Genomic DNA, 26700 nt, shown 5'->3' on the forward strand with positions numbered 1-26700 from the left:
AGTCTCCTGTGAAACCTGCCCGTTTGTAAGCAGCTTGCACTGTGCTAAAACACTGGAACTCCCATACCAGGCCAACCAAATGGTCCTCTTAGTCCAGCACCCTGTCTGGCAGAGACCCCTACCAGCTGCTTCAGAGAAAAGTGCATGAAACCCCATGGAAGGGCAGTTAGTGATCTGTTGACTTGTGCTTTGAAGCACAAGGGTTTATATCCTTACCTACATAACTCTGGATATTATTCTCATTCATATAAATGTCTAATCCTTTCTGGAATCCCGAGACGCTCTTGGCATCATTACTATCATGTGTCCAGGAGTTTAACTGCATTTCTATTCTCTTGGGGTGGCTTTCAACACCACTCATTCAGTCCTCCTGGAGCAACAAGTGCATTTTCTGCAAAATGTTCTCATTTAGTTTCCCTGTAAAGTGATTTGAAATAGCGAGTGTCAGACACGCTCCACAGAGAACGTGACTCTCACTTAACTACCAAGCTGGGGGAAAGGTGTATTTAAAACACAAAACAACAACAAAAAAAACCATCCAGAGAGCCTCTGCACAAAGCTATACTCTAGGAGGAGGGTATTTCTGTGATCAGCAAACTGCTCGAATGCTCTTAAATCCCAAGAGTGGATGTACACTGGTACCACTCTGTTTAGAAGCCAGCTGCCAAGGACCAGACCAAGTCTTTCATTGAGGACACGTCGCATACCCTTATTTGAAAAACCACTGCCAGCAAGCAGCAAGGACAAGCAGCCACTGGACTGTAATTGGTGGTGTGCATTGCTGGAGCACAAGAGAGCAAGGAAGGAAATGCCCCAGCTCTCTCTGCTCTTTAGAGGGGTGGAGCTCAGGCATCGAATGGACAGGAGGTGCCAAGGAGGGTAGACAGCTTGCAGTAAACGAGCCCCATCTCCTGGCTAAGGCTCTGTGCAGCACAGACATTGTGCAGGCTTCTGAGAAGGCCAACTGCCTGCCCTCCCCATCGCAGGTCTTAAAATGTGGTAGAGAGGGGTTTTAAAATGTGGTTCTTAAAGACGTGAGAGGTCACCTCCTTTTCAAAGCCACCTGGACCAACCTGGGACGAGCCACACTAGGGAGCAGATGGGGAACCCCTGTCCGGTTCAGTCAGAGACTAAAACACCCCCTTACAAACAAACCTCGACCCCTTTTTCTCACCTGTCTTCTTTGTTGATCTGGTCCCCAAAGCCCACGGTGCCTACAATGGTCAGTTTCAGATTAACGTTGCTCTCCTGAAGGTCATAGGTACTGGATTTCAACTGGACTCCGGGCTGCGAATGAGACGCTGGCTCGCCTTCAAATTTAGTATTGAAAAGCGTGTCCATCAGCGTGGACTTTCCAAGGCCAGTTTCCCCTTTAAAGAAAAGAGAACAAGTGGCAGAACATCTTACCAATGGTGATATTTCAGTCCATCGATGTCAGAAAAGTTAACAGGGTGAAATTTCAATCGATGGAAACAATGCCCCAAGTGAACTTGGAACCCATGTTCCAAGTGCACTGTCCAGTGAACAGAAAGTCTCATACCCTGGGAAACCTGTATTCACTGGCCACCGGCCTGCACAGCGTCATTTAGATCCTTAAAACCTGGAGATGAAAGAGGTGAAAAGGCAAAGGGGAAGCAGCATTCAGATCTGGCACACGTCACAGCGCTGCGCCTTGAACTGAGCTCTTCTGGAGCACAGAGAGGGCTGCCGTTATCGGACAGAGTGTTCGTTAGAAACTTCGCTTCCGAAACAGAGGAAGAATGCTCTCCAGTCAGCAGACTCCTCTCCGGCATGCAGCTAGCTGCTCTGCTCACTTCCCCATGGAGGTCTCTGCAGAATCTACAATTGAAGTAGGGAAACCCACCACTTGTAGAATTAAAGTCCACATGTGATCTACATACTCAGAGTCATGCACCCACCCAGATCCAGTGGCAGGATCAGGGAGCTAGCTCGGCCAGGGACCTTGCCTGCTGCATTTGGTTCCTAACACACTAGAGGCCGTACAAGTTACAAAAATAATACTTTGAAACTTGCTTCCACGCTTCTTGGAGGAGCTACTTGGATCCAGTCTCCCATGACCTGAGTGCACGTCCTTACCTGGATAGCATAGACAACTCCCAATACCTAAGTTTTGGGTTACACTCTGCAGTTCAGCCAACCTATCCACCACACGTTCTAGCAAGAGAATTCAGTGCATTCATTTCCAAGGGTAGCCTACACTTCCACTGCAGCCTCTCCTGGTGGTAAAACTGCTTACCCCACTCCCGCTGGTTTTTAGATACTCACTGCTTTCTGGCCAGAGTGGTTTCCCTCCCTGCTCCATACCCCCACATTTCTTAGACGTTGCATCTTGCCAACGGTAGATTGGAAGCTAAACCGAAAATCAGAAGAGAAAGAAAAACTACGCACTATTTCCAACTCTGACTACATTTTTAAATGCAGTTAGCTTTCAAAGTTAGCGAGATGCTGGTGAGCTGGTGCTAAAACCTGTGTTTCTTCCTGCGGACTGGTGACTAGATTTTAGGGCAAGGAAGCTGAAAAGTCATTGAGCCTGCACAGCTGGCATCGAACTGACCCCACCCACCATGGCAAATGCTCACTGCCCAGCCTGCCAGGCTCAGGCTCTGCTGCTGGTGCATCTGCCATGAGGGAAGACGGAAGGGAGGCAGGCAGGCACACACACACTCACTCCAACCAGGAAACTAACTTCAAGAGAAGGAGAAGTGTTTGGACTGCTTCCTAATGACCACAAATTCAATTTTAAAAAGCCACGATGGATTTGGAAGGTAAGCGTGCTGAGGCCCTGTTGTCCAGACTTGCATTTAATGTTATTTGTCTGCTTTTTCCTTGTTAAAGAACCTCTGTAAGTCACCCCCTATTAAGGGCCTGCAATTATCTTCTCAGCCCTGAAAGCAACACCGCCAGAACACAGTTGAAGTATACTACCAAGGTAACACAGGAAAATCCTGCACTGCTATGAACACACGGACCTGTTCTGGGGACCGAGTGGCCTTTGCTCTCCAGGGTTATAGCGCTAGCATATTTCCATGAGCACCAGAATTCACTACAACTTTAAAATTAAAAGAGTGTGGGTATAAATATTACTGGAGAGAAAGAGGTAACAGCAGCTTCCTTCATACACCTGCCTACCTACCAGTAAATGCAAAGGTAAGTGTCAGGATTACCCATGGCTTATGGATTTGATTGCTGTTCACACTCTAACCTTAGACAAGAATTAGTGCAAAAATCAAAAGGAAAAAACAGGCGAAAACGCAACATCCCTGTTATAGCCACCCGCATTTTTATTAGTACTATCCGTTGTGCTACGTTAATGCATTGACGCAGTTTGCTGAACTGCAGATCAAAGAACATTTGCCCTAAAGCAAATGCAGGAGCGCCATTTGGGGGAGCGGCGAGGGCAGGAGTCACCCTCCTCCCCCCTGTGTTTTGTACAGAAAGTCTGATTGCAGCACACGTCCTAGCCCCAGGCAACCTGAGTGTGGAATGTGAGTTCCAGAAGAGAGGGGCTGCTCCCGGCTTGTACCCCCCCTGGAGCAGGGAGTCAGTATTTTGTTTACACACAGAGGCAGGGTGATTAAGATAAGAAAGGGCGGATGATTAGATTAAGGATCTGGAAGTTTAGATGAGCCTGTAGGCAGGAATCCCTCTGTGGGAGGTGGGTCTGTGTGTTGAAGAGAGGACACAAGGGCTCAGATGAAATACAGCCAAGCCGCGCCGCCCCCCCCCCCAGCCAAGGTTACACTCCAAAAAGAGGGAGATGTGAGATATCTGAGAATGGAGACCCTGACGGCAATAGAAGCTTTATCTCATTAAGGGCTGGAGGACGTGACCCTCCAACTTTTTTCCAAGAGGAACTGCTGCCCAGAGCTTCTGTAACTGTTTATTTTCTTTTCTTACCTGTAGTGGCCTTGATATACCTCAGAAGACTCAATTTTTTTTCTCAACTTTAAAATGTGGAATTTTCTAGGTGTTTGGTTTTAAATATTCTCTTATGAGCACCGCAATTCAGTCACTGCAGTGCTGTGTTTAAGAGCTTTCTGGAAAATAGCAGTGTTGCCAGCTCTCATGGTTTGGTCATGAGTCTCATGATGATGATTATTTTCCTTAAAGCCCCAGCTCCTGGAGTCAAGTGGATATGTCATGATGTCAGCCTTCATTCTTAAAGGAAAAGTAAGTTTCTATTTCTCTTGGCTGTGGAGAAAGCTTCAAAATGTGACCCCAGTACACCCTAAAGGTTCAAAAAGCAGAAGACAAATAAAAAGAACCCCAAATCTATTATTTTATATATAATCTCATGATTTTTAAGACAGTCTTATCTTTTGGTGAGTCTGACTCATGATTTTGATTATTTCCTGTTGGCAATACTCTGAAAGTGACTTGAAAGCGTCAGTTTCATTCCTGTTTAAAGTCAATTTCTAGTCTATTATTGGTAGTATGGTAACAGGCCTCCAGGCAGGTGCAGTATAAACTCACAGGGCCTTGCCCTGGTAGGATGCTTCCAAAAGTTAAATGATCTAGTCCAAGCTTGGTGAACTGTAAAAAGTAAGTAGCCTAAATGATAGAAAGTAATCCATTGTTTCAATTGCTGCATTCAAGAGTTTGTACCAAAGTAAGAATACACCTTAAAATTTTAACCCTAACCAGTGTCCCTTAAGTGACTGGACACAAGATGTCAGAACACGTTAGCATTAGAGGTGAGTGGGTCTAATATTTCATTTTCTTTCTTTCTCTCTGTAGGAATTAGATACAGTGCTCCTGGCAGCTAATTTCTAAGTTATTCTTTGCAAAAAACCCTAGAATTTTCAGGTGCCTAACCAGCTCCTGGAATCACAGTTAAAGTTGCCGTGCCTCCCCCCACTCCCCCAAATCTGAAATGGTGCCTCAGAGAACCCACTGTACAACCAAGGCACTACAACTGAATGTACTGCAGCTGCCTCCCCCCCACCCCCCAGTTGCTTGGTGGACAATCAAATCAGCCCGAGGACAGAGTGGGAGCGCCCAAAAGAAAGTCTAAGGGCTGATCACATGGCGTATAAACAGATAGGAGATCTTGACTAAGGCTGCCATAGAATGTTTTCTCTCTGGGCCCCTGCCTGCCCATCCCCAATATATGAGCCAAACCGAGAGCAAGTATGTAAAGCTGAACTGAGCACTGCAGCTATTCCCACAATTTAGATCAGGATTTCAAAACATCCACTGAGAGCGAACAGACAGCAGGAAGCACAAATAGACGCCTGTTATGACCCCATGAGACCTTTCTCAAGGATTCGAAGAAGATGGTAGTTTAAAAAAAGAAATTCTAAACAGATTTTGAGAGGGCTGCAATATTTCCAGGAATTCCTGCCAATTCCAGTATAGCGTATACTGGAGGGATAAGTAGCAGCATGACATTCATATGGATGCCAGGCTCCATGAGAAGTCTAGGGGTCAGGAAGTACAATGAAAGGGAATTTTGCCACTGATTTCACTCGGAACATGCTCGACCAGACAATTCAGGGACAGGAGAGTAGAAGAACTAGACAGATCCTGTGCCTGGTTAACAGAGTGTATGAAAAATAAGGAAAAACATACACTTTCCTACTATGCATTTACCCATTCGTGTACCATCCCAGGAGACTGCAGCAGTGGTCATGCCTAAAATTCTGTAAACTTTAAACAGCTGACAGTGCCCCTAGAAAACTATTTAGAAATCATTCTGATGTTAAGTCATCTCTTTTTTGCCATCTCCCTTCCCCTACTCTTTAGCAGAAAGGGCTTTTGCACAAAAACAAGATCTTTGCTTCTAAAGAGCCTGCACCTGCTAATTACCGCTCACAGAAAATCAATATAATCTGGTTGCAACACAGCAGTTAGATGACTGCAATGTCAGTGCGACTTCAAGTGGGAGAAGTAGGTGACCCCTTAAGAAAGGGCGTGTTTTCATGGCAATGTCTTCAGTAATAAAGAACAAGAGAAAAGAAACACCGGGCCTGATCCTGAATGGGAAAACTCAATGGTGCATCATAAAATCACGTTTCAGTTGCTTTAAACAGGGACAATATATGTGAATTTAGATCCAAACAAATTTAGGTTTTGTAAAAACAAGATCTTATAAATCTGAAAGTGAATAAATCTGTTTCCACAGGTTTTTTTTTCAAATGCCAAATAAGACAATTTTTTGTATTTTGATTGAAGAGGGATACCTGCCAAATAAAACTTCTCTCAAATTTATAATAAAACTAAGACCAATGGAAATGCTGCCACCAAAAACACATGCGTGCGTGCGAAAATGAAGATTTAACTTTTTAAAATAATGAATATTTCCCTGCCATGAAACCCAAACACTGTAGCACTAAGAACCTGAAAGTAAAACTGACTGTGAAACAAGAAAGAAATGAATTTCTTGGTCTAAACCAAGATAAATACAAAAGATAAGCCGAGGGGCCAGCATTAGTGTAAAAAATAACATGAGATTTCACATCACTTTCAGTTTTTAATAATCTCTGCCATTTGACTGAAACGAGGGAATAACGCCACTTTAAAAGGAACAAGGGATAAAGTGAAGAATTATTACTGGATCCCTCAGGAGTTGCTGCCTGGCACGGAGGGAAATTTTAGCTTGCAAGACGATGTGAATGGTGCCAACTGCTTCTTATATAGATAGAGAAGTCCAGTTGGAATAGATGGTATGGTAAAAAGGACAAGAGGCAAAGTAATTTAGACTCATTCCATCTGATAGCATTAGAATCTTCTCCAGAAAACAAATGATGAGTGGGGATTAAGGGAGGTGGTATTACTGTGAGCGTTACAGTGGGAAAGTGCCAACGTGCTCAACCTAATGAGAGGATCCCTATTGGGGAAGTTGCTGCCTGCTGTCAAGGTTGCAAACACCCAGAGTTCAGTACCGGAAGTTGTATCTAAGGATCATGCAATACCATAGCAGTCTTTGTTACCCCAAATGGGTGGCTGGGAATTTGTTTAGGGAAAGAAAAAAGGGAGGTAGTGGTGACCTGCCGTTTTTATAATTCACTGTATCAGGAAGCTCGGAGAGACTGCCCACCTATTGAAAAGCAAAAGCAACACAACTTTGAATATACTGCAGGTATCACTTAGCAGCAGCCAGTATGGCTGAATTGTAATATTTTCTGCAAAAAAACAAAACAAAAACAAAACAAAAACCACACACACAAACCCAAGCAGTTTAACGGACCCGCTGTTGTATAAAACAATACTCTGCACTTCCACAGCAACCTTCACAAAAGGATTCCAAAGCGCTCTTTAAGTGCATAATTCCTTTTTACAGATGAGTAAACTGAGGCACAGAGAGGGGAAATGATTTGCTCAAGGTTACACAATGTGTGAGTGGCATCATTTGGCACAGAACCAATCCCTAGTCTCAAGCTCTAGTCATTGGACCATGCTGTGGATAATATTTTGCTTTGCAAATTATTTCAGATATTTCTGCTTTATTAAGCAGTTTCTCCTAACAAACCATCTTCTCTTTGATCCTGCAACACACAGGCCTGTGCCTGTGACTTCCTAGTATAAGGTTTCAGTAAAATCACTGTTTCACAAATTCAGCTTCAGCAGAAGACCCTGTATGCTAATTATCAGGGGTACCTGTGTTCACACATAGCATAAAGAAGCATGAGAAACACACGAAAGGTGAATGAATTTTTGCTTTCAAGTCAAAGCATTTTTAGAAACTGAAAAATAAACCAATCCAAGACCTGGGACCTACTAGATTCAATCCTAGACCGGTACCAAAGTACTGCCTGACTGATAGGCTAGTGACGGTTTTTAGATCTGATAATGCACATCCTGGCATTCCTTTTGCCCCACCAGAACAGAAGTTTTAAAGGCCAGGATGCACTTTTCCAAGCTGTGATCTGCAACAAGCGATAAGAAAGGAAAAAAGCCCCATCAATTACTGGGTTTGAGAGTTCCCCCTCCAATAAGAAAATGCCTTTTAAAGCAAAAAGCAGGCATTTCTTTGCTTCCTTCCTTCCCTCCCTCTCCCTCCCCCCAACACACACACACACACACACACACACACACACACACACACCAGTATGCTAGGGAAGTAGACTACAATCTCTAAACACACACACTACCAGTTAAAGAGATTAGGTTACATCAGGGTTCACGGAGGCAATTCCACATGATAAAATCATCCCCTGCGGAGAAGGGAACAATAGTTCCCCTAGGACTTGTCTGCTTGGGGAAGTTTCCCAGCATAACTACCAGTACAATGATTTTGCTATAGCTATGCAAGTATAAAGCTCCCTGGCTGGCCACTATTCGGGAATAAAAATGATTTTTTTCCAGAACATTTACTCCACTTCCAAAGTTCCATGGGAATTTATACGGATATAATCACAACAAAATAATTATATCAGTATAGCTATGCTGGGAAATCACCCACATGGACAAGCCGTATACCGGCCAGATGGTGTAGGGAGACCCCTTGTCATTTGTGTAGGGTTTTGGTTTTGCTTCCTTAAGGAGAATGAGGACAAAGGAGGGACAAAGTATCATTTCAAAAGAGGTACTTTGAAGCCATGGGGAGCTAAACAGTCTTTCAATCTATTATTAAGTGCCAGGCATTCCCAGCTGCCATTCCCAGGCAAGTGAAACAATAATGAAAAACAAACTATCAGAAGATTTCCAGACTTAAGGAGACAAAGAGTGCACTCCTACTGGCTTGAAAGCTAATTTATATTCAATGAGACAAATTCTCCTGTGAGTTACTTATGACCACACAACCCTACTGAAGTCAACAGGAACTGCATATGTGCATATGAAGGCAGAATATGACTCCAAATCCAGAAAATGCCATACAACATACTTCCCTCTCCCCTTCTCAAGAGCACTTTTGTATTCCAAGCACTCTACTTATTTTGAACCCATTCTGATCAAGACCACAGATCTACAGTTATTACAGTTTTACAATGGCCCCTTCAAAGTCACAGATCACAAACATTAACTCTATTGTTATCAAACACTGAACGCATCCAGAGTGATTCCAGTCTCTTGGCACCATAGATTGACATGTCAGCCAGGGTAATCAAACACAGCTGAACACAGGGAGGGTTGAGTGGGCCTTAGGGGCAGTGGATGAGTTGTGTGTCTGTTTTGTTTTGGGGGTTCCCTTCTGCCCCTTCAGTCTGCAGGAGCTGGTACCCTACTTAAGGGGCGGGGCTTCCCTTAGTAGGGGGCCTATAAAGGCAGCCACTCAATCAGGTAGGGGCACAGGAGCCAGCAATCAGAGCTGAAAACAGGGGAGTTTGGGGAGGTAGTGTGTGGTGTTCTGGTATTGTTGGGGTGCTCGTTGGGGGTTGTTTTGGTGGGTTTTTTTGTTTCTCTCACTGACAGGAACTAGGGGGAAAGGCTGTGACAGATACAGAGGCGGTAGTGGTAGTCACTCAAGCAGTGGAAGAGACAATGAAGATGACTGGATGTGGAAGCTGCAGGATGTACATGATCCTGGAGGGGGCACCTCAAAAGAGCTTTGTTTGTATGAAGTGCCGCCTCATAGAGCTGATGGAAGAGAAGATTCGAGGGTTGGAGATGCAGGTGGAAACTCTGGTTAAGTTTAGAAGGGGGTTCGAGCAGATGATGGAGCAAAGGAATGAGGAGGCTGAAGGGAAAAACCCAGACCTGCAGCTGGAAGCAGGACCAATGAACGCTGAGGAGAGAATGCTGGGTGAGCAAAGTGGCCAGTGGAAGCTTGTGGGAAGCAGTGGGAGAACCCAGCAGAGGAAAAAACAGGCTAGTGAAGGAGAAACAGAGCTCAGAAACAGGTTTGCGGAGTTGGAAAATGAAGAAGGGGCACAGCAGGTGGTTACTGAAGGTGGGAGGACAAGAAGGAAGAGAAGAGCAGCTAGTCCTATACAAAGAGTGGATGAGCCAATGCAGATACCACCAAATAAGAGCCCCTGGAGGATACAGGAATGGTTGCAGAGGATTGCAAAGGAGAATAGTAGACGAGATGACTTACAGCCAGAAAGAACAGGGGTAGACTGGAGATTCGCACCATCACAGGAAAAGGCAGGTCCATGTGATTGGGGACTCCCTGCTGAGAAAACTAGACAGGCCTGTAACCAGAGCTGATCCAGAGAACAGAAAGGTGTGCTGTCTGCCGGGTGCTAAGATACGGGATGTGGACCTGGGGCTGAAGAGGATCCGAACGGGAGCGGGAAAGAATCCACAGATTGTCCTTCATGTGGGTACAGATGATATAGCTAGATTCTCGCTGGAACGTATCCAAGGAGACTGTGCCAGGCTGGGGAAGACTCTTAAGGAAATGGAGGCTGAGGTGATGGTCAGTGGGATTCTGCCTGTCCCTAGAGGAGAACAACAAAGATGTGACAAGATTCTGCTGATCAACAGATGGCTCAGGCAGTGGTGCCATAAGGAAGGTGTTGGGATGTATGGTCACTGGGAGGCATTCATGGACAGCGGACTGTTCTCTTGGGATGGACTTCACCTGAGTAGGGAGGGAAATTCATTTCTGGGATGGAGGCTGGCACAACTGCTCAAGAGAGCTATAAACTAGGGCGCTGGGGGGGAGATGGTTGGGAGATGCCCAGGTAATCTCCATGCCTGATTTTAGCATTGAGAGGGAGGAAAATGAAGTAAGAAAGGACACAGCAGTGGGGAGCAGAATGGACATTAGGAGGAAGGGTAGCGTAGATACCAGTCTAATAGGTGATATAGGCAGTAGAATGACTGTGCCAAATCAGGTAAGGAACATGAGCGAAGCCAAACAGCAAAAATTAAGATGTTTGTATAGCAATACGAGGTGCCTGGGTAACAAAATGGAGGAACTAGAGCTACTGGTAGAGGAAGTAAAGCCAGATATTACAGGGATAACAGAAACATGGTGGAATAGTAGTCACGACTGGAATACAAGTATTGAAGAGTATGTGCTGTTTAGGAAAGACAGATATTAAGGCAAAGGTGGTGGAGTAGCATTGTATATCAATGATGAGGTAGCGTGTAAAGAAATTAGAAGTGATGGAATTGATAAGACAGAGTCTGTCTGGGTAAAAATCACATTGGGGAAGAAAACGACTAGCGTTTCCCCTGGGATAGTGCTTGGGGTGTGCTACAGACTACCAGGATCTCATTTGGACATGGATAGAGACCTCTTTAAGGCTTTTAATGAAGTAAATATTACTGGGAAGTGTGTGATTATGGGAGACTTTAATTTCCCAGATATAGACTGGAGAACAAGTGCTAGTAATAATAACAGGACCCAGATTTTCCTGGATGTGATAGCTGACAGATTCCTTCACCAAATACTTACTGAACCAACAAGAAGGGATGCCATTTTAGATTTGGTATTGGTGAGTAGTGAGGACCTCATAGAAGAACTGGTTGTAGGGGACAACTTTGGTTTGAGCAACCATGAGCTAATTCAGTTCAAACTAAATGGAAGGATAAACAAAAATAGATCTGTGACTAGGGTCTTTGACTTCAAAAGGGCTAACTATAAAAAATTAAGGGAATTAGTTGGGGAAGTGGACTGGACTGAAGAACTCATGGATCTAAAGGTGGAGGAGACTTGGAATTACTTCAAATCAAAGTTGCAGGAACTATCTGAAACCTGCATCTCACGGAAGAGGAAAAAATCCATAGGTAAGAGTTGTAGACCAAGCTGGATGAGTAAGCAGCTCAGACAAGTGATTAAGAGAAAGCTTTCCTTGCTGATCCCTCCCATCTTCCACTCCTTGTAGGCTCTCTCGGAGGGCAGAACGTATAAAGATAAAGTGAGAAAGGCCAAAAGCCTGGTAGAGTTGGGCCTTGCAAAGGGAATTAAAACCAATAGTAAAAGGTTCTATAGCCATATAAATAGGAAGAAAACAAAAAAAGTGGGACCGCTAAGCACTAAGGATGGGATGGAGGTCAAGTATAATCTAGACATGGCTGAATATCAAAACAAATACTTCGCCTCTGTTTTTAATGAGGCTAATGATGAGCCTGGGGATAGTGGCAGGGTGGCTAATGGGAATGAGGATACGGAGGTAGAAATTACAAACATCTGAGGTAGAATCCAAACTCAAACAGCTTAATGGGACTAAATCAGGGGGGCCGGATAATCTCCATTCAAGAATATTAAAGGAAGTAGCACATGAAATTGCAAACCCATTAGCAAGGATTTTTAATGAATCTGTAAACTCAAGGGCTGTACCATATGACTAGAGAATTGCTAACCTAGTTCTTATTTTTAAGAGAGGGGAAAAAAAGTGATGCAGGTAACTACAGGCCTGTTAGTTTGACCTCAGAAGTATGCAAGGCCTTGGAAAGAATGTTGAAAGAGAAAGTAGTTAAGGACATTGAGGTTAACGGTAATTGGTATAAAATATAACATGGCTTTACAAAAGGTAGATCATGCCAGACCAACCTGATCTCCTTTCTTGAGAAGATAACAGATTTTTTAAACCAAGAATGCAGTGGATCTAATTCACCTAGATCTCAGTGAAGGTTTGATATGGTTCCACATGGGGAATTATGAGTTACATTGGAAAAGATGGGGATTAATATGAAAATTGGAAGGTGGATAAGGTGGGTAAGATGGTTAAAAGGGAGACTACAATGGGTCATACTGAAAGGGGAACTGTCAGGCTGGAGGGAGGTTATTAGTGGAGTTCTTCAGGGATCGGTCTTGGGACCAATCTTATTTCACCTTTTTATTACTGACCTTGGCACAAAAAGTGGGAATGTGCTAAAAAAGTTTGCGGATAACACAAAGTTGGGAGGTATTGCCAAGACAGAAGGATCGGGATATCATATAGGAAGATCTGGATGACCTTGTAAAGTGGAGTAATAGAAATAGGATGTAATTTAATAGTGGAAAGTGCAAGGTTCTTCATTTAGGGACTAATAAGAATTTCTGCTATAAACTGGGGTCGCATCAGTTGGAAGTGACAAAGGAGAAGGACCTGGGTGTATTGGTTGATCACAGGATGACTGAGTCACCAATGTGATGTGGCCATGAAAAAAGCTAATGTGATCCTTGAATGCATCAGATGAGGTATTCCCAGTAGAGATAGGAAGGTGTTAGTACCGTTATACAGGCGCTGGTGAGACCTCATCTGGAATACTGTGTGCAGTTCTGGTCCCTCAGGTTTAAGAAAGATGAACTCAAACTGGAACAGGGGCAGAGAAGGGCTACTAGGATGATCTGCGGAATGGAAAACCTGCCTTATGAGAGGAGACTCAAACAGCTTGGCTTGTTTAGCCTAACCAAAAGGAGGTTGAGGGGAGATATGATTACTCTCTATAAATACATCAGAGGGATAAATAGCAGGGAGGGAGAGGTATTATTTAAGTTCAGCACCAATGTGGACACAAGAACTAATGGATATAAACTGGCCATCAGGAAGTTTAGACTTGAAATTAGATGCAGGTTTCTAACCATCGGAGGAGTGAAGTTCTGGAATAGCCTTCCAAGGGGAGCAGTGGGGGCAAAAAACCTAGGTGGCTTTAAAACTGAGCTTGATACATTTAGAGAGGGGATGGTATGATGAGCAATTGACTGAGCTTTGACTACTGGTGGTAGATATGCCAATGGCCTGTGAAGGGACTTTACATGGGGGGGTTCTGAGTTATTACAGAGAATTCTTTGAGTGTCTGGCTGGTGAGTTTTGCCCACATGCTCAGGGTTTAACGGATTGCCATATTTGGGGTCAGGAAGGAATTTCCCCAGAGGGCAGATTGGCAAAGGCTCTGTGGGTTTTTCGCCCTCCTCTGTAGCATGGAGCACAGCTCACTTGCTGGTGGATTCTCTGTACCTTAAAGTCTTTAATCATGATTTGAGAACTTTAAATAACTCAGTCATAGGTCAGGGGTCTATTACAGGAGAGGGTGGGTGAGGTTCTGTGGCCTGCGTTGTGCAGGAGCTCAGACTAGATGATCATATTGGTCCCTTCTGACCTTTGAGTCTATGAATCCACTCAATTTTGTTTCCAGATCTGCTTCAGACAAGTAAAGTGTTCTCTTTGGGGAAAGTGTCATTGAGAATTGTAATCATCGCATCATCCCAAAAGCATTAGAGGATGAACCAACTTCAGTCCCGGCATCCAACAGCACAGCTATTAATGGTATCTAGACTAGAACCTCCAACACCAGGATTCAATTTAGGCTACGAACATGAATAAAATTGCACTTCTTAGTATAAAGCTGTCAAATAGTGAGACGGACATGACTACAGCTACACGGCATGCAAATAACGAGAAGCGCAGGGTTGTGAAACTGAGAAATACAGGTTGTGAAGAAATGAGAGACCATTCTGTGTTATTTGCTGGAACTGGTTCTCTTCTCAGAGTGGCTGTGTCACAAGCTATGAGATCAAGTACCAGTGTGAGGCTGTCAATTTCTCATTGCTCCACATGCAAGAGGAGCAGACATTTTCATTTTGAAAATTCCCTCAGGCGGAGGAACCACTTGTGTACAGTGGAACACCAGTCTAATATGACCATCATCTGCACTGGCCTATACTGAAAAAACTCACTGCAGCTCAGGAGCCACCCAATGTTTCGACTCTCTCTCCATTCCACTAAATAATGTAGACAGCACAAAGGAAACAGACTGAGGCACCAAAACATTTATCCAAGTAATGCACTGAAGTGGAAGACAACCAGCACTTAGCATTACAGCTACAGAAGGGAAATGGTTACAATGAGTGACAATGATCAGGGATTCTGTTTGTGAACCTCGTAGCTTCTAGTACATTGCTCAGTTATTTTTCACTCCCCATATTTAGCTCTAGTCTCAAATCAAAGATCAATTTCAACAGAAGACATCTGAAAATTGCCCTTAATCTGAATTCTTCATTAAAAGTCACTTCCAAATTGTTCTTTAATAAAATGTAAACACATTAAGGGGCTAGAGAGCCAGCAGAATTAACAGGCTTACAACCACTGGGGGGATCTATTAAAATAGCTATGTAGTCTCCTTTTTCCAACAAAGGTAACTTGTGCTTGAAGTGTTTAAAATATTATTCTTTTATATTTAACTTCCTTGCTATGGAATTTGTTATAAACTAGTTGAATAACAGTTTCCTGTTTAAATAATTATACCTCTGTAAGTACTGTGTATAAAAGAAGATAGCAAAAAAAAAAAAAAAAAAAAAGGAGGGACTAGGGGAGGAAAATCAGTTTGTACCTTTTTTAATGTTTTAAGATGCACCAAAGTGGCACAAAAGTAAGTGCTTTCCCTTCTTGTGTTTTTGCATTAAAATTTGATGTCTTTACTACTTTCCTGGAAGACTTTCTGGATGAGAAGAACTGATGACGACGTTATGTAAGTTAAACATGACCAATGGAGAGGAGAAAGTTATTTTTTCAGAATGTTTAAGAGTTTGATTTTGTTAACATGAATTTAACCCAAACACTTCTAAGAAAAAACAAACATGTAACAAAATGAACCATTCAGATAAGGCCTAAGAAAGTTTTTATTCTGCCCTATGCCAGGCCATTTGTATGATTTTTCCTAGTAAAGTTCATTAAAAATATGTTAATTACAGAAAATGAAGCTAAGATAGTAGAAGTGTCTATTCTGTAATGATTTATACAAGTGGTGTTATTAATACCTGTAACATTTACTGCAATATTATTAATCTTGATGAGCCCTTGTTATTCATATTGATTAACATTTGATTGGTGTATTAAAGTTCTGTCCTGCACACAGGAAAGAAACAAGCAGCGGTACTCAACTGCTGTCCACATATCAAGGAAGATACATATATAATCTAAAGAGGAACCTGCAGTTGCACATATCTTAGAGGAAATACTGCACCTTAACAAGTGCAAAAGAAAGAAGACTAAAACAACACAACAGCAAAAGAAAATGCTGTTAAGAGTTGCAACTTTGAGAACAGTGTTCTATCTATGATGTCAACAAGATGGATCAAACACATGCAGTGGAATTACCTAGCAGCTGAGGCAGACTACGACCTCCATTAGTTAATGAAGTTTATCTTCTCACAGGAATTCCATTGTAAGGGAAAGTTTTCCTCCGAGCTCCGTTTGGCAGACCTCAACTCTCGCCATTCTGCTTCTTCCTGTCTGAATTTCTCATGAACTCCAGAGCATAAGTGCCACACTCTGCACTGCATGCATGGATCTTTCACAGACATGGAGGGAATGTCTATACTGCATTAAGACACCCGCGGCGGGCCAATATCAGCCATCATGGGCTCATAGAACTCAGGGCTATAAAACTGCAGTGTAGACATTCAAACTCGGGCTAGAGATGCACGAGCATCTACGCTGTGATTTTATAGCCTGGCGAGCCCCAGTCATCTGACACAAGCCAGCCGCAAGCATTTTATTGCAGTGTAAACATATCTGGAGAGAACTTCATACAGAAGGAGTGCCAGCTGTCAGAGTCAAGACGTGTCATTAGGATTTGAGGGGGAAATGTTGCTTTTATTAAGCATTAGAATCACCTCTTCCTCTGCCCTGCCATTGTCTATTAACAGTACCTTGAAACCAGAGACCTGAAAGTGCGGTCTACCTGGAACAGCGGCAGCAGCTAACACACTTATTTCACCTCTGGAGGCTGGGCTTAGATCACAGTCAGCAGAAGTTTGGTAGTCTTGTTCCACTAGGCATTAAAGAGCGTTTATCCACACTGTGAAACCAGTACCTAATTTTGTACCGTTTTCACCCTGTGCTAAGAAAGGGCCACTTGGCGCTGTAATCCCATGAAAGATGGTATGGACTCCATCAGATACTATGGTGATAAGATATAAAATCATACCGTAACCGCATACCATGACTGAGGTACCCTGACAGAGCTGTATGAGAGTAGCTTGGGCAATGATCAGATACACAAAACATGGTCCAGACATGAAACTTACCTCCCCTGCAAACACACCCATGTGCACAGACAAAAGCACAGAAGAAAAGTGAATAGGGGAAGAAAAAACAACAAAAGAACATTCTTAAATAATGGCAATCCAGTGTGTGATCAAAGAAGGCTTCATATCAAATTATTTGATGTGAGCAGCTTATTTCCTACTAAAAAAGTTGCATTAAAATAATTTTTTTTAAAAAGTCACCCCCCCCCAAAAAAAAGCCAGGGATCTTAGAAATAATTTCCAGTTTATTGCTCAGTAGAATTCCACATTACATTTCCCCATGACTTCTGCAGCAGACTTCTCAGAGTGCCAGTAAATCTCATTTAGTTACTGTAAATGGATCACATGACTAAAAAAATTGCTTTCTGAATAAATCAAAGCTACCTTGCTAACCTGATTACCTACATGTGACTTCAGGCTGCGGAGCAGCCTTGTTCAGCAATAGAATCTCCCAAAATGGAAATACTCACCCACACACAGGATGTTGAAACAGAAGCCATGGTTAACTGACTTATTAACCAGCTGGTCAGGCAAACTGTCAAATCCTACATGTCCAGAAAGAGGGACTGTACGGCAGCCTTCACCCTGGAACAATTTAAAACACATTTTGAAAGGTTACTTCTAAGTACAACACTCTAAAATGACACACGCTTTTTAAGACCTCCCAAGATAAATGCGTCACTTCTTCCTTCTGCTGAACAGTCCAAAAACAGATCTGTATATATTGTAAATCTTTGGTTCTTGTCAGTATATTTCCCCCACTGATTAATAAATGTCTGCAGATAATGCAAACAAAATACCTGATTCTTACTTGCATGGCAAAGTTGCTTTGCCACAGAAATATATTACAGAACTATGTATAAACAGCTGCAGTTGTGTGTGTATACAGTTTATTTATAATTATTAAATATTTGATGCACAGAATACTCAAGACTTTCCTTATATTAGAAGCAACACACATGCCCTCCTCTGGAAAACAGAAGTTAATCATCAGTAATTATGGCTATTTTGTAATACCATGTCAATAGAACTTGATGGCTAGAAAGAATTAGTAACAAAGTTGTAACCATACCCAATAATCAGAAAACTGAAAACACAATGTAACTGTAAAGTAAATATCGTAACAGCTGCAGCCAACACAACCTAAACCGGGAGCTGTTGAACATGGCAACGTTTTCTGTATTGTTGCAAAATGCAAACATCCTAGTTAACAGACTGGAGCTCAGTAAAACCCTAATAATGACAATTAGCGATAGGAAAACACACGTTTGCCATCATGGCAAGGACCAATAAGAAATAAACCCACATGGCAGGTAGATGGACTAGGTGACCGAACAGATCTTTTCCATCTCTACATATTATGTTTCTGGGATTGCTATCGTCCAAGCCACAGCCGATACCATACAGAATCAGTGTTTGTTGGCAGACCATGTACCCTCCAGCATGTTTATCCACAAGATGCAACTGACTGTCCAGGAAAATTCCATGAGTTGAACACGTTTCTAAATGCTACTAGTCCTCTCAGATGGAAGAGGTTTTGAGACATGCGCGGTGCTGCATGTCAATCATGGGGATCTGTGGAGAAGGAAAATCTCAAACCCTAGATGCAGAGACCCCTACGTTGACAGTGGCTCCTCACCTCCCCCGTACATCTGGCAGTAATTAAATCCCCGCATGGCTGCTCTGGGTCAAACCCAGATGAGACCTTCAAACAGCAGCAACTCCAAGTTATCCACTGGGTCAGCTGGTTACAATGCGGGAGCAAGGCTGCCCAAAGGTTCTATCTGCTCCTGGGCCACAAACGCACTGCCGCAATACAAACGAACAACAGCAACGCAAGAGCTCAGGCGCGTCAGCAGAGGGCCTTTAGGAGTGCAAAAGAAAGGACGCAGCTCCTTACTCCGACTCCTGCCCATAAGAGAGAGAAATGGGGCTGTGGTCCCCCTTCCACTGCTGGGAACAAAAAGGATTACCCATCCCCATCTCATCCCAGGTACACAGAGCTGCAAACAGGAGGTTTACTCCTCGCTGCCAGCTTTTTAGAAACGTTCACCTGGCTAGAGCACAAAGGTTAACTTATGACTGGTCGTTGTGGAGACAAGCTAGAAATCTGCACAAAGATACCCAAAGTATATGCAAAGGTTCATATTCACAGTATGACTCATCCAGAATTGTATTTCAGTGCTAATCTCATCTGTCTGCATGCAAATGTGAGAGCAAGAGCAGTTTTTCACCCACGATGACATTTCCCTCATTCAAGGCACCTCTCTAAATAAGGCATTTCCATCTCCAGTGCAAAGAAATTCACATTCGACATTTTAAAATGCATCATTAGTTTGTTGGAAGTATTACAGTAAACAGGAGGCCAATACCAGTGTGTAAGAGTGCATCAATGTCACTTGTTTTTAGCCTTCTAGATTTATATCTTTTCATATCTAAAATCCTTCTTTAAAAGGCCATAAAAATTGTTTTCATTGAACTAAAATATATTTTAGAACAGGGAAGATGCTATCAAGAAATGCATTTGGAATAGACTACAACCTGGATGTTATTACTTTTTTTTTAATCTGAGGCTCCACATACACTCCAGCCATTAGCCATATTTACAGCCTTGTTATGTGTAAATATGCTCCCCCAGCCATATTTTGTGTGCGAGTCTGCTTCCTCCTGCCAACATGTTCACCAAATATGGTGCCTGATGTATTCCAAAGCACCTGGCCTCCAAATCACATGTTTATAAGAGGAATGCATTCTAGTCACCCAAGGGATTTTATTTTATTTTATTGTTTATCTCAAAGGCCTTCTGAGTATGCAGCGCTGCATTCTAATAATTCAGAAAGAGCAACAATTAGATGATATTGTACACAGAAGGAAGAAGAGGTGAATCAGGCTGCAATATACACAGTCTTTGCAAGCATAAATTAAAACATGCTAAGATAAAAACCAACAGAATATTCTCTGGCATTGATTTGTCTCCAATAAGTGTGCATCACTACCTCAGTACCCTAGTAGAAACATCTCACTGATGAACACTAACATAAGCAACAGAAAAGGAATCAGACACAGTATTCTAACTAGAGACAGGGAGACATATCAAGTGTCTTTTCAGTACCAAGTCTTAAATCTGCAGTGCTGGAATATTACCTAAAACACTGAAACTTTAAAAATCCAACCTGATTTGCTACAGGAAATGTGGGAGGAAGTGTGGGCTCTCATTCAGAACATATTTTCTCTCTTCACCCCTAAATATAAATGGGTGGCAGATGGAACAAAATTTTAAGTTTGTCCAAAAGAAACAAGAGGCAAAGCATATTTCACCAAGTAGAACTCTACCTACAATTCACTTCCTGTTCTCTCTTCTCTAGTCACCTGTGGTTTTAAAATGCTGTTAAACCACACTGCACATCCGTTACAGACAATGCAGCAAATACTGTGGAAATAACTGATTTTTAATCACACTACGTTAATCTCCACAATAAAGCACACAGACTATGTAAAAATAACTTGGCCTATCAAGCTGCTATACGCTGCTAAAGAAGGACAGTCAAAGATAAACAGCCCTGAAATATGGAAATAGAACAGTCATACAATGAAGACCATCACTATGAAATACAGTGAAGTTCACCTAAGCAAGCTCCACTAATTTTCCTCAGCACTTTAGTCCACAAGTTGAGAGATAAGAAGCAGTGAAATGTATTGGAAAGGAATGGTTTAGAGTCAGGCTGCTTGGGGCATATCAGAAAATCATCAGCAACGAGAAAATCCAGGGGAAGAGGAGACTCATGGGCCAAAAATGTTCTGCCGGCCCACAGCCCACTTATGCACATGCACATTTTCAGAACCAGGACCTCAATGTACAAAAAGGTGGCTCAATATTCTGAATTTTGCTCTATGTAATGTCTACATCATAAACAGCATATGTGTGAGGGTGACGAATCACACTGAGTGCTTAAATGCAGCTCTGAATTCCTTCAGTTTCAAACAAAATTAAAATATTTCAATCTGTGCAGTATTTTGTGCTGCATTTGCTTGGATGTGCGACAAAGACGTCCGTACTCAAGAGCTGTCTGCCCTGGACTGCCCTTTTGTAAGAATTTTAAGGTAGAGTCTGGGATGTAAAACCCGGGGTACACATTTTCCAGTGTTTCTCAACAAAGAAGTTACCCAAAAACTTCAGGTACAAATAAGAGCTTATTTGGGTAAGGTCACTATCTGACTGTTTCTTCTAAGAAGTTCTTCCTTTATTAACTGTGGCTAGAAAGTGTCTTAACTTGCAAGTACACACAGAAGTCCCAACAAGGTAGATTAAATTTAGTGAGCTATTCAGAGTTCAATAATGTTATGCCCTGGGGGGGAAAAAGAGTCTACAATGAGCATCCCATGTTTTAAAGTTAGTACTTTGTGTGCTGAAGAAAAATCTGTTCGCCCACATATCCAAAAAGTCAGTGAGAGTACTGACACTATACCAGATTGCCTTTTTCCATATTTATATAGGATAGGATGCTGTCTGATCTCTAGAAGGAGCAAAATGTCTTTGCCATAAGTCAGATTTAAATTAATGAAAGGAGAGAAATATGCCTTGCTATGTGGGACTGTTTAAGAGTTTCTGTAAAATGTAACTACTTGTAAACATATTAGATTACAGCTATCCAGTTAGAGAATTTCCAGTTGGGGAAGTTAATACTTTTTGTTTTCTGTCTTTGGAACCTATACTGGAGAAAGCCTCCAGCTGACAGCTGTTCAGACACAGGAATGCACTTGACTTGAAGAACTGTGGAACAATTTGATGGAAGTTTAAACTGATGTCCAAAATTAAATTTCTTATGTGCTACAAAAAGATAATTCTAGGGAATCCTATAAAATACCTTCTCTGCATCTACTGTTAGAAGAAGGCTAGTTTTCTTTGTTTATTGATGTTTAGTGCTTGCAACATGGTGGGTTTTTTTCCAGTGAGAATTTTTATTTCAGATTCCAATCATTAACAGAATCCCTCTAGTGACTTTTAAATGATAAGTTTGTTTAGACACAAAAATTGCAGAGGAAGTTGCAAATGTTATGAGCTGGGTGAAACCTTGTTATGGGTTGAGTTAAAACCTCATTGAGATTGATAGGTGTGAACATGCCATTTAATTAACATAACTGTAAGGATAAGCCCTCACCTAAATCAAAAGGAGTATGTGAATCAGATCAGGAGCTTTTATGGGGTATTGTTTTGGATAGGTGCATGTGTGAGGGAAAGCAGAACACAGAGGATCAGAGAGTCCCCGAGACAGCCTGAAGGAGCAGCAGAAAACACAGTGTATGACCCTACAAGATATCTAGGGAGAGATTTTTTGAGTTGGGGTACAGATTGAAAAGAATGTTCTCGGTGCTGTTAAGTAAAAGCAGCTCTTTCCTGCTCTTTGATTCCTTCTGTGTTCAGAGACACATGACTCTGTAAATTCTTTGTAAATAAAAAAACTGCATCAAAGAAATACCTAATTATCACTAACTTCTACTTACAACAAGAACAACCTACTACACCCCAAATTTTTGGCTAGCCGCTCGGGTCAAATGGAGGTAACAACCTACGTTGTGTTCACAGAAAATTGGACTAGACTAACATTCTTATCACTTTAAGTGGCTGGTGGGGAAAAAAAACAACCAAGATCAAGACACAAATCAAGGGTTCCCTGTTCTTCCTACAACAACTGTTCTGTCCCCTGAACTGCTTTAGGAGTCAGACTTAAAGCTGCAGAACACACAGTACCCAGAATTCAGGGTTTAACAGATAAAAAGATTTTCACTTCATCTTTAAGCTTGAAGAATGCTGAAGCAACTTCACTTCCTGGAGACAAGATTCTGTTGGCTCTGATCAGAAGACAGACTAAAATAATACTTTTACTGACTACTTATGACCTGTACAAGTGTGTGGTTCTTGTTTGCAATGACAGAAATCCCCCGTGGATAGTGTAAATATCTCTACTTCAGATCCCTGCATTACACTTGTGGAGGAAAAGGGCTTCATGTTTCTTTTTCTTTCCCAGTTTTTACTTAATAAATCAGTAGGTTGATATAAAAAAAAGGTGGTTTTGAATTCACCAAGAAGAAACGATGGCAGTCTCCTCTTTAAACTGATTGCACTGATCATCCAGTCAACATCCAAGAACAGTCAAGTGCTTCTGGAATTTCAGACTCTGACAGCTTCATTGCTAACGCTTCTTGATGCCTTTGCCAAGGGCTGCAGAGATGTCAGGCTATTTGGATATTTTCCCAGGAAAAATTCCCTCAACCAAAAAAAAAAAAAAAAAGAATAAGAATAACATTCAGCTCCCCTCCTCCCAATACTTTCAATCTTACTATATAAATTACATATAGAGAGCTTTCTACGCAACTCTAGACCCTGATCCTGTAAGCTGACCTCCCCCACCCCAGCCATGAACCCTTTCATCCAAACAGAGCCCCACCAATTTCAGATGGGCCCCATGTGGGCATTAGGCTTTTGCCCATGATGATCAACTTGCAGGATCAGGACTTTACTGCTCACGAAAGATGCCAGAAGCACAACAGCTGAGACTTGCACCCTATTCATCTACAGAGAACGTAGCAGAATCTTTTCTGCCCTGCACTGCCCTGCTAATATGCCTCAACTATGAGCAGAAAGAACTGCCCTCCAGAGGTAAAGGAGGAGTTCATTCCCTGCATCTCAGCAGAGGCTGACAACAACAGCTATCATTTTTGTGCTGTGGATACATGTTCCCTGGAAAACTGTTCGATACCACACTCACTTCCTATAGACCACTCAACAGCCATTAAAAATGGTAATCATTTTCCATTACTACTGACCAGGGCTGATATCCAAGTGACAACATAGGGATATAAAAGGTTATGTATCCCCACAACAAATCCCTGGTGCCATGCAGCCCCTGCCTGTCTTATACAATTTAAGCTGCTCTCAACAAAGATAACAATGCTCTCCACCGTGCTACGACTGACTGCACAACAAACCACCACCTCAACTCAGTGCCTAAAGCAACATGAGTCATCTATCAGGATAAAGACATGTTCAGTTTGTGGTGCACTCATTTTTGTCTGTCTAAAATAACTTCTTTTATTTTTAATTACACGATGTAAATAGCTAGCTGTCTACCTTGCCATGCCATATGACAGTTCTCATTGAGTTAATAATGCAGATTTAATAGTCCTGGACAGCATCAAGGTATGAGAATTCAATGCTGAATTTATTTTCAAAGGCAAAGAAATACAAGAAGTGTGGCAATTTTCATACCATAACAATATGCCAAGGGGAAAGTCCAGAAGGAAATAACATCACCAACTGGCAAGGTAGCAGCCGTAATCATTAGTTTAACCAAGATTTGGTCATCGAAAATGGACAGCTTAGAAACCATGCTATGGATATTCAACTCAAATGTTATTTCCACCTTAACATATGGATACAAAAGCTGGAAATCTGCCAAAAGTACGGATAAATGTCTAAATACCTTCAAAAGTAAATACCACAGAAAAATACTAGGTATTAAATGGAATTAATTTGTAACAAATGCAGAGATTCATCGGTTTTCCACAACCCCTGGTATCTAGAGTTATCCAGAAAAGGAGATGGAAATATTTGGGACACGTGCTATGAATGAAGCCAGAGCAGAGCAGGTGTGCCATGAGCAGCTGGAGGAACATGCAAAAGAAGTTAAACAAAGGAACCCTTCCATTGAACACTACTCAGAAAGGGAAAATGTATGGAACTTAACAACACAGGGTCACGCCAAGAGCAGCCCAGGATAGACTAGGACGGAAGAGCCTTATTTGTGTCCTAATGTCTGCAATACAGGAAAGATTCAGAACTCTATTAACAAAGTGAGCAGTTAAGAAGCAAAGAACAAAAATGATACATGATGGCTCTTTACAGATGAGAAATAATACCAAGTAAGCAAGAATTTACAGCAATAGAAGCTGCACAAGACTCTCATTATTATTAGATGTAAACAAAAAAACTTGTTAACGTCCCTAATCCTCCAAGTGTTAAGGTTAATTCCTACTGCATTTATGATGGATTTAGCACCAGTCAATTTTCTGGGAGGCCTTTTGATCCAGGATTAGATAAATGCAGCATCTAGTCATGACAGGGTGAGTTAGGGACAGTGCAACTCTACGAACGCCAAGTTTTAGACATAAAACGACAGAGGTTTTTTTTAAATAACCACAGAATGGACCAAGGATATTCCTTGTTTGTAATATACTACACTAACCTTCCAGATGGCCTCATAGGCCTTGCCTGTCTAACCCTAAGAGATGTCCACACAGTGTTTTGGAGCCTGTGGGAACGAACCTCCCGGCCCAGGGCAACAGACGTGGGCTAGTGGGGCTTGTGATAGAAACAGCCATACAGACAGCACTCTGAAGATACCGTGTGGGCTCTACAGGCCATCTCCCTCCCTAGGCGCCACAGCCCAAGCCACAACCTCACAGCGCTGCATGCACGGCTATGGCTATTTCTAGAGCGCTAACACAAGCCTCCGTAGCCCAAGTGGGTTGCCGGGCCCCAAAGTGGTGTGCAGGCACAGCCTGAAGCCATAGGATGTACTAGCTGCATCAGCCTCCCTCACTCTCATGGTCAGCAGCGGGTGGGTTTACAAGGACCCTTCCCCCGCCTCCATCTCTCTGTTGCACGCACTTGGAGGACCTTACACAGCATCGTAGGTAACGTCACCCTCCCTCTGTACGGCAGGGAGGTGCGATCAGCATCTTTGCAAAGGGGGAAGTGAAGCCCAGTGACTTATCCAGGCTCTGCGGCCATGCACGGATCTGCACCCAGGGCTCCCCAGCACCCGGGGAGCACCCTCACCATGGACCCCCGCTGTCCTAGCTGGGGTACGAGTCCCTTTGGCTGTCGCAGGGACACAGCGAACGGCTTACGGCAGAAGCAGATGAGCTGCGAAAAGCAGCAGAGCCCCGCACCCCCGGAAAGCCCGAGCGGGCGGGCGGGCGGGGGAGGCGATGCGAGCTACCCAGCGCTTGCCTGCAAACTTTGCGCCTGCGGCAGCGGGGACGTGCGGGCCCCGCGGGGCCAGGGAGGGAGCCGCACCGTTTCCAGCACCGCGCCTCGGCCGCCGGGCAGCCCGGGCTCCGGGGCCGCCATTCATTCGGCAACGCCCCAGCATCGCTCCACCGGGCGGGCGGCTCCCTCCCTCCCTCCCGCGCCGCCAGCCGAGCCCCCGCCCTGCATCCCCGGGGCCCGGCCCGGCCGGAGCCCCACCCCGCCAGCCCCAAACCCGGCCGGGCAGCCGGAGCAGCCCGGCCCCGCGCTCGCCGCTCACCACCTGCCGCGCGATCTCGGTCGCCGCCATGGCCCCGCCGCCGCCAGCAGCCAAACAGGAAACTCCCCCTCGCGCGCCGGGGAGCCTGTGTTACACCGGGACCGCGCCACTGCGGCCGGGGGGGAGAGAGGAGGGGGAGCCGCGGCGCCGCGCCCCGCACCTGCCGCCCCCGGCAGCGCGACCGCGGCCCCCCTGCCTGGCTGGCCCCCCGCGCGGTCACGGCCCGGCTCTGGCCCAGCTCCTCCCCGCTGCGCGCCCCGAAGGGGCAGCTGCTGAACCTCGCCCCCCCCCGGGCCACGGAATGGTGCGGTCCGAGCCGTGTGCGAGCGCTCGGCTACAATGTATCTGGGCGGCTGAGCTGCCCGCGCGAGCCTGGGGTGGGGGGTTCGAGCCCCGCATCGCCCTGGGGGGGGGGGGGGAGAGGAAGGCACCTCGCAGCCGCACCTTGCATACACCCAGCCAGCTTCAGCCGTGCACGGGGGGGGGATGCACCCCCCCGACACTGCCCCAGGCCGCACC

The 26700-nt window shown here is 43.8% G+C and overlaps 1 protein-coding gene across 4 annotated transcripts in view; it reads right to left on the reverse strand.

Annotated features, from left to right (window-relative positions):
• SEPTIN6 (septin 6) overlaps positions 1–26492 on the reverse strand; it is a 47991-nt gene extending 21499 nt beyond the window's left edge. For 2 of the 4 annotated variants that reach the window (XM_067548164.1, XM_067548165.1), the window contains exons 1-3: positions 26182–26487; positions 17341–17455; positions 1175–1370 (exon numbers count right to left, since the gene is read on the reverse strand). In XM_067548164.1, the coding sequence (XP_067404265.1) occupies positions 1175–1370; positions 17341–17455; positions 26182–26211 (341 nt within the window). In that variant the 5' untranslated portion in view covers positions 26212–26487. Of the gene's footprint in view, positions 1–1174; positions 1371–17340; positions 17456–26181 lie in introns of all 4 variants that reach the window. The other 2 variants (XM_067548163.1, XM_067548162.1) reach the window with 2 other exon arrangements.
• Between the last annotated feature and the right edge of the window lie 208 nt (positions 26493–26700).

Source organism: Emydura macquarii, unplaced genomic scaffold (assembly GCF_026122565.2).
Source record: "Emydura macquarii macquarii isolate MOO-44397 ecotype Brisbane River unplaced genomic scaffold, CSIRO-AGI_Emac_v2 contig_1253, whole genome shotgun sequence".
NCBI classification, from domain to species: domain Eukaryota; kingdom Metazoa; phylum Chordata; order Testudines; family Chelidae; genus Emydura; species Emydura macquarii.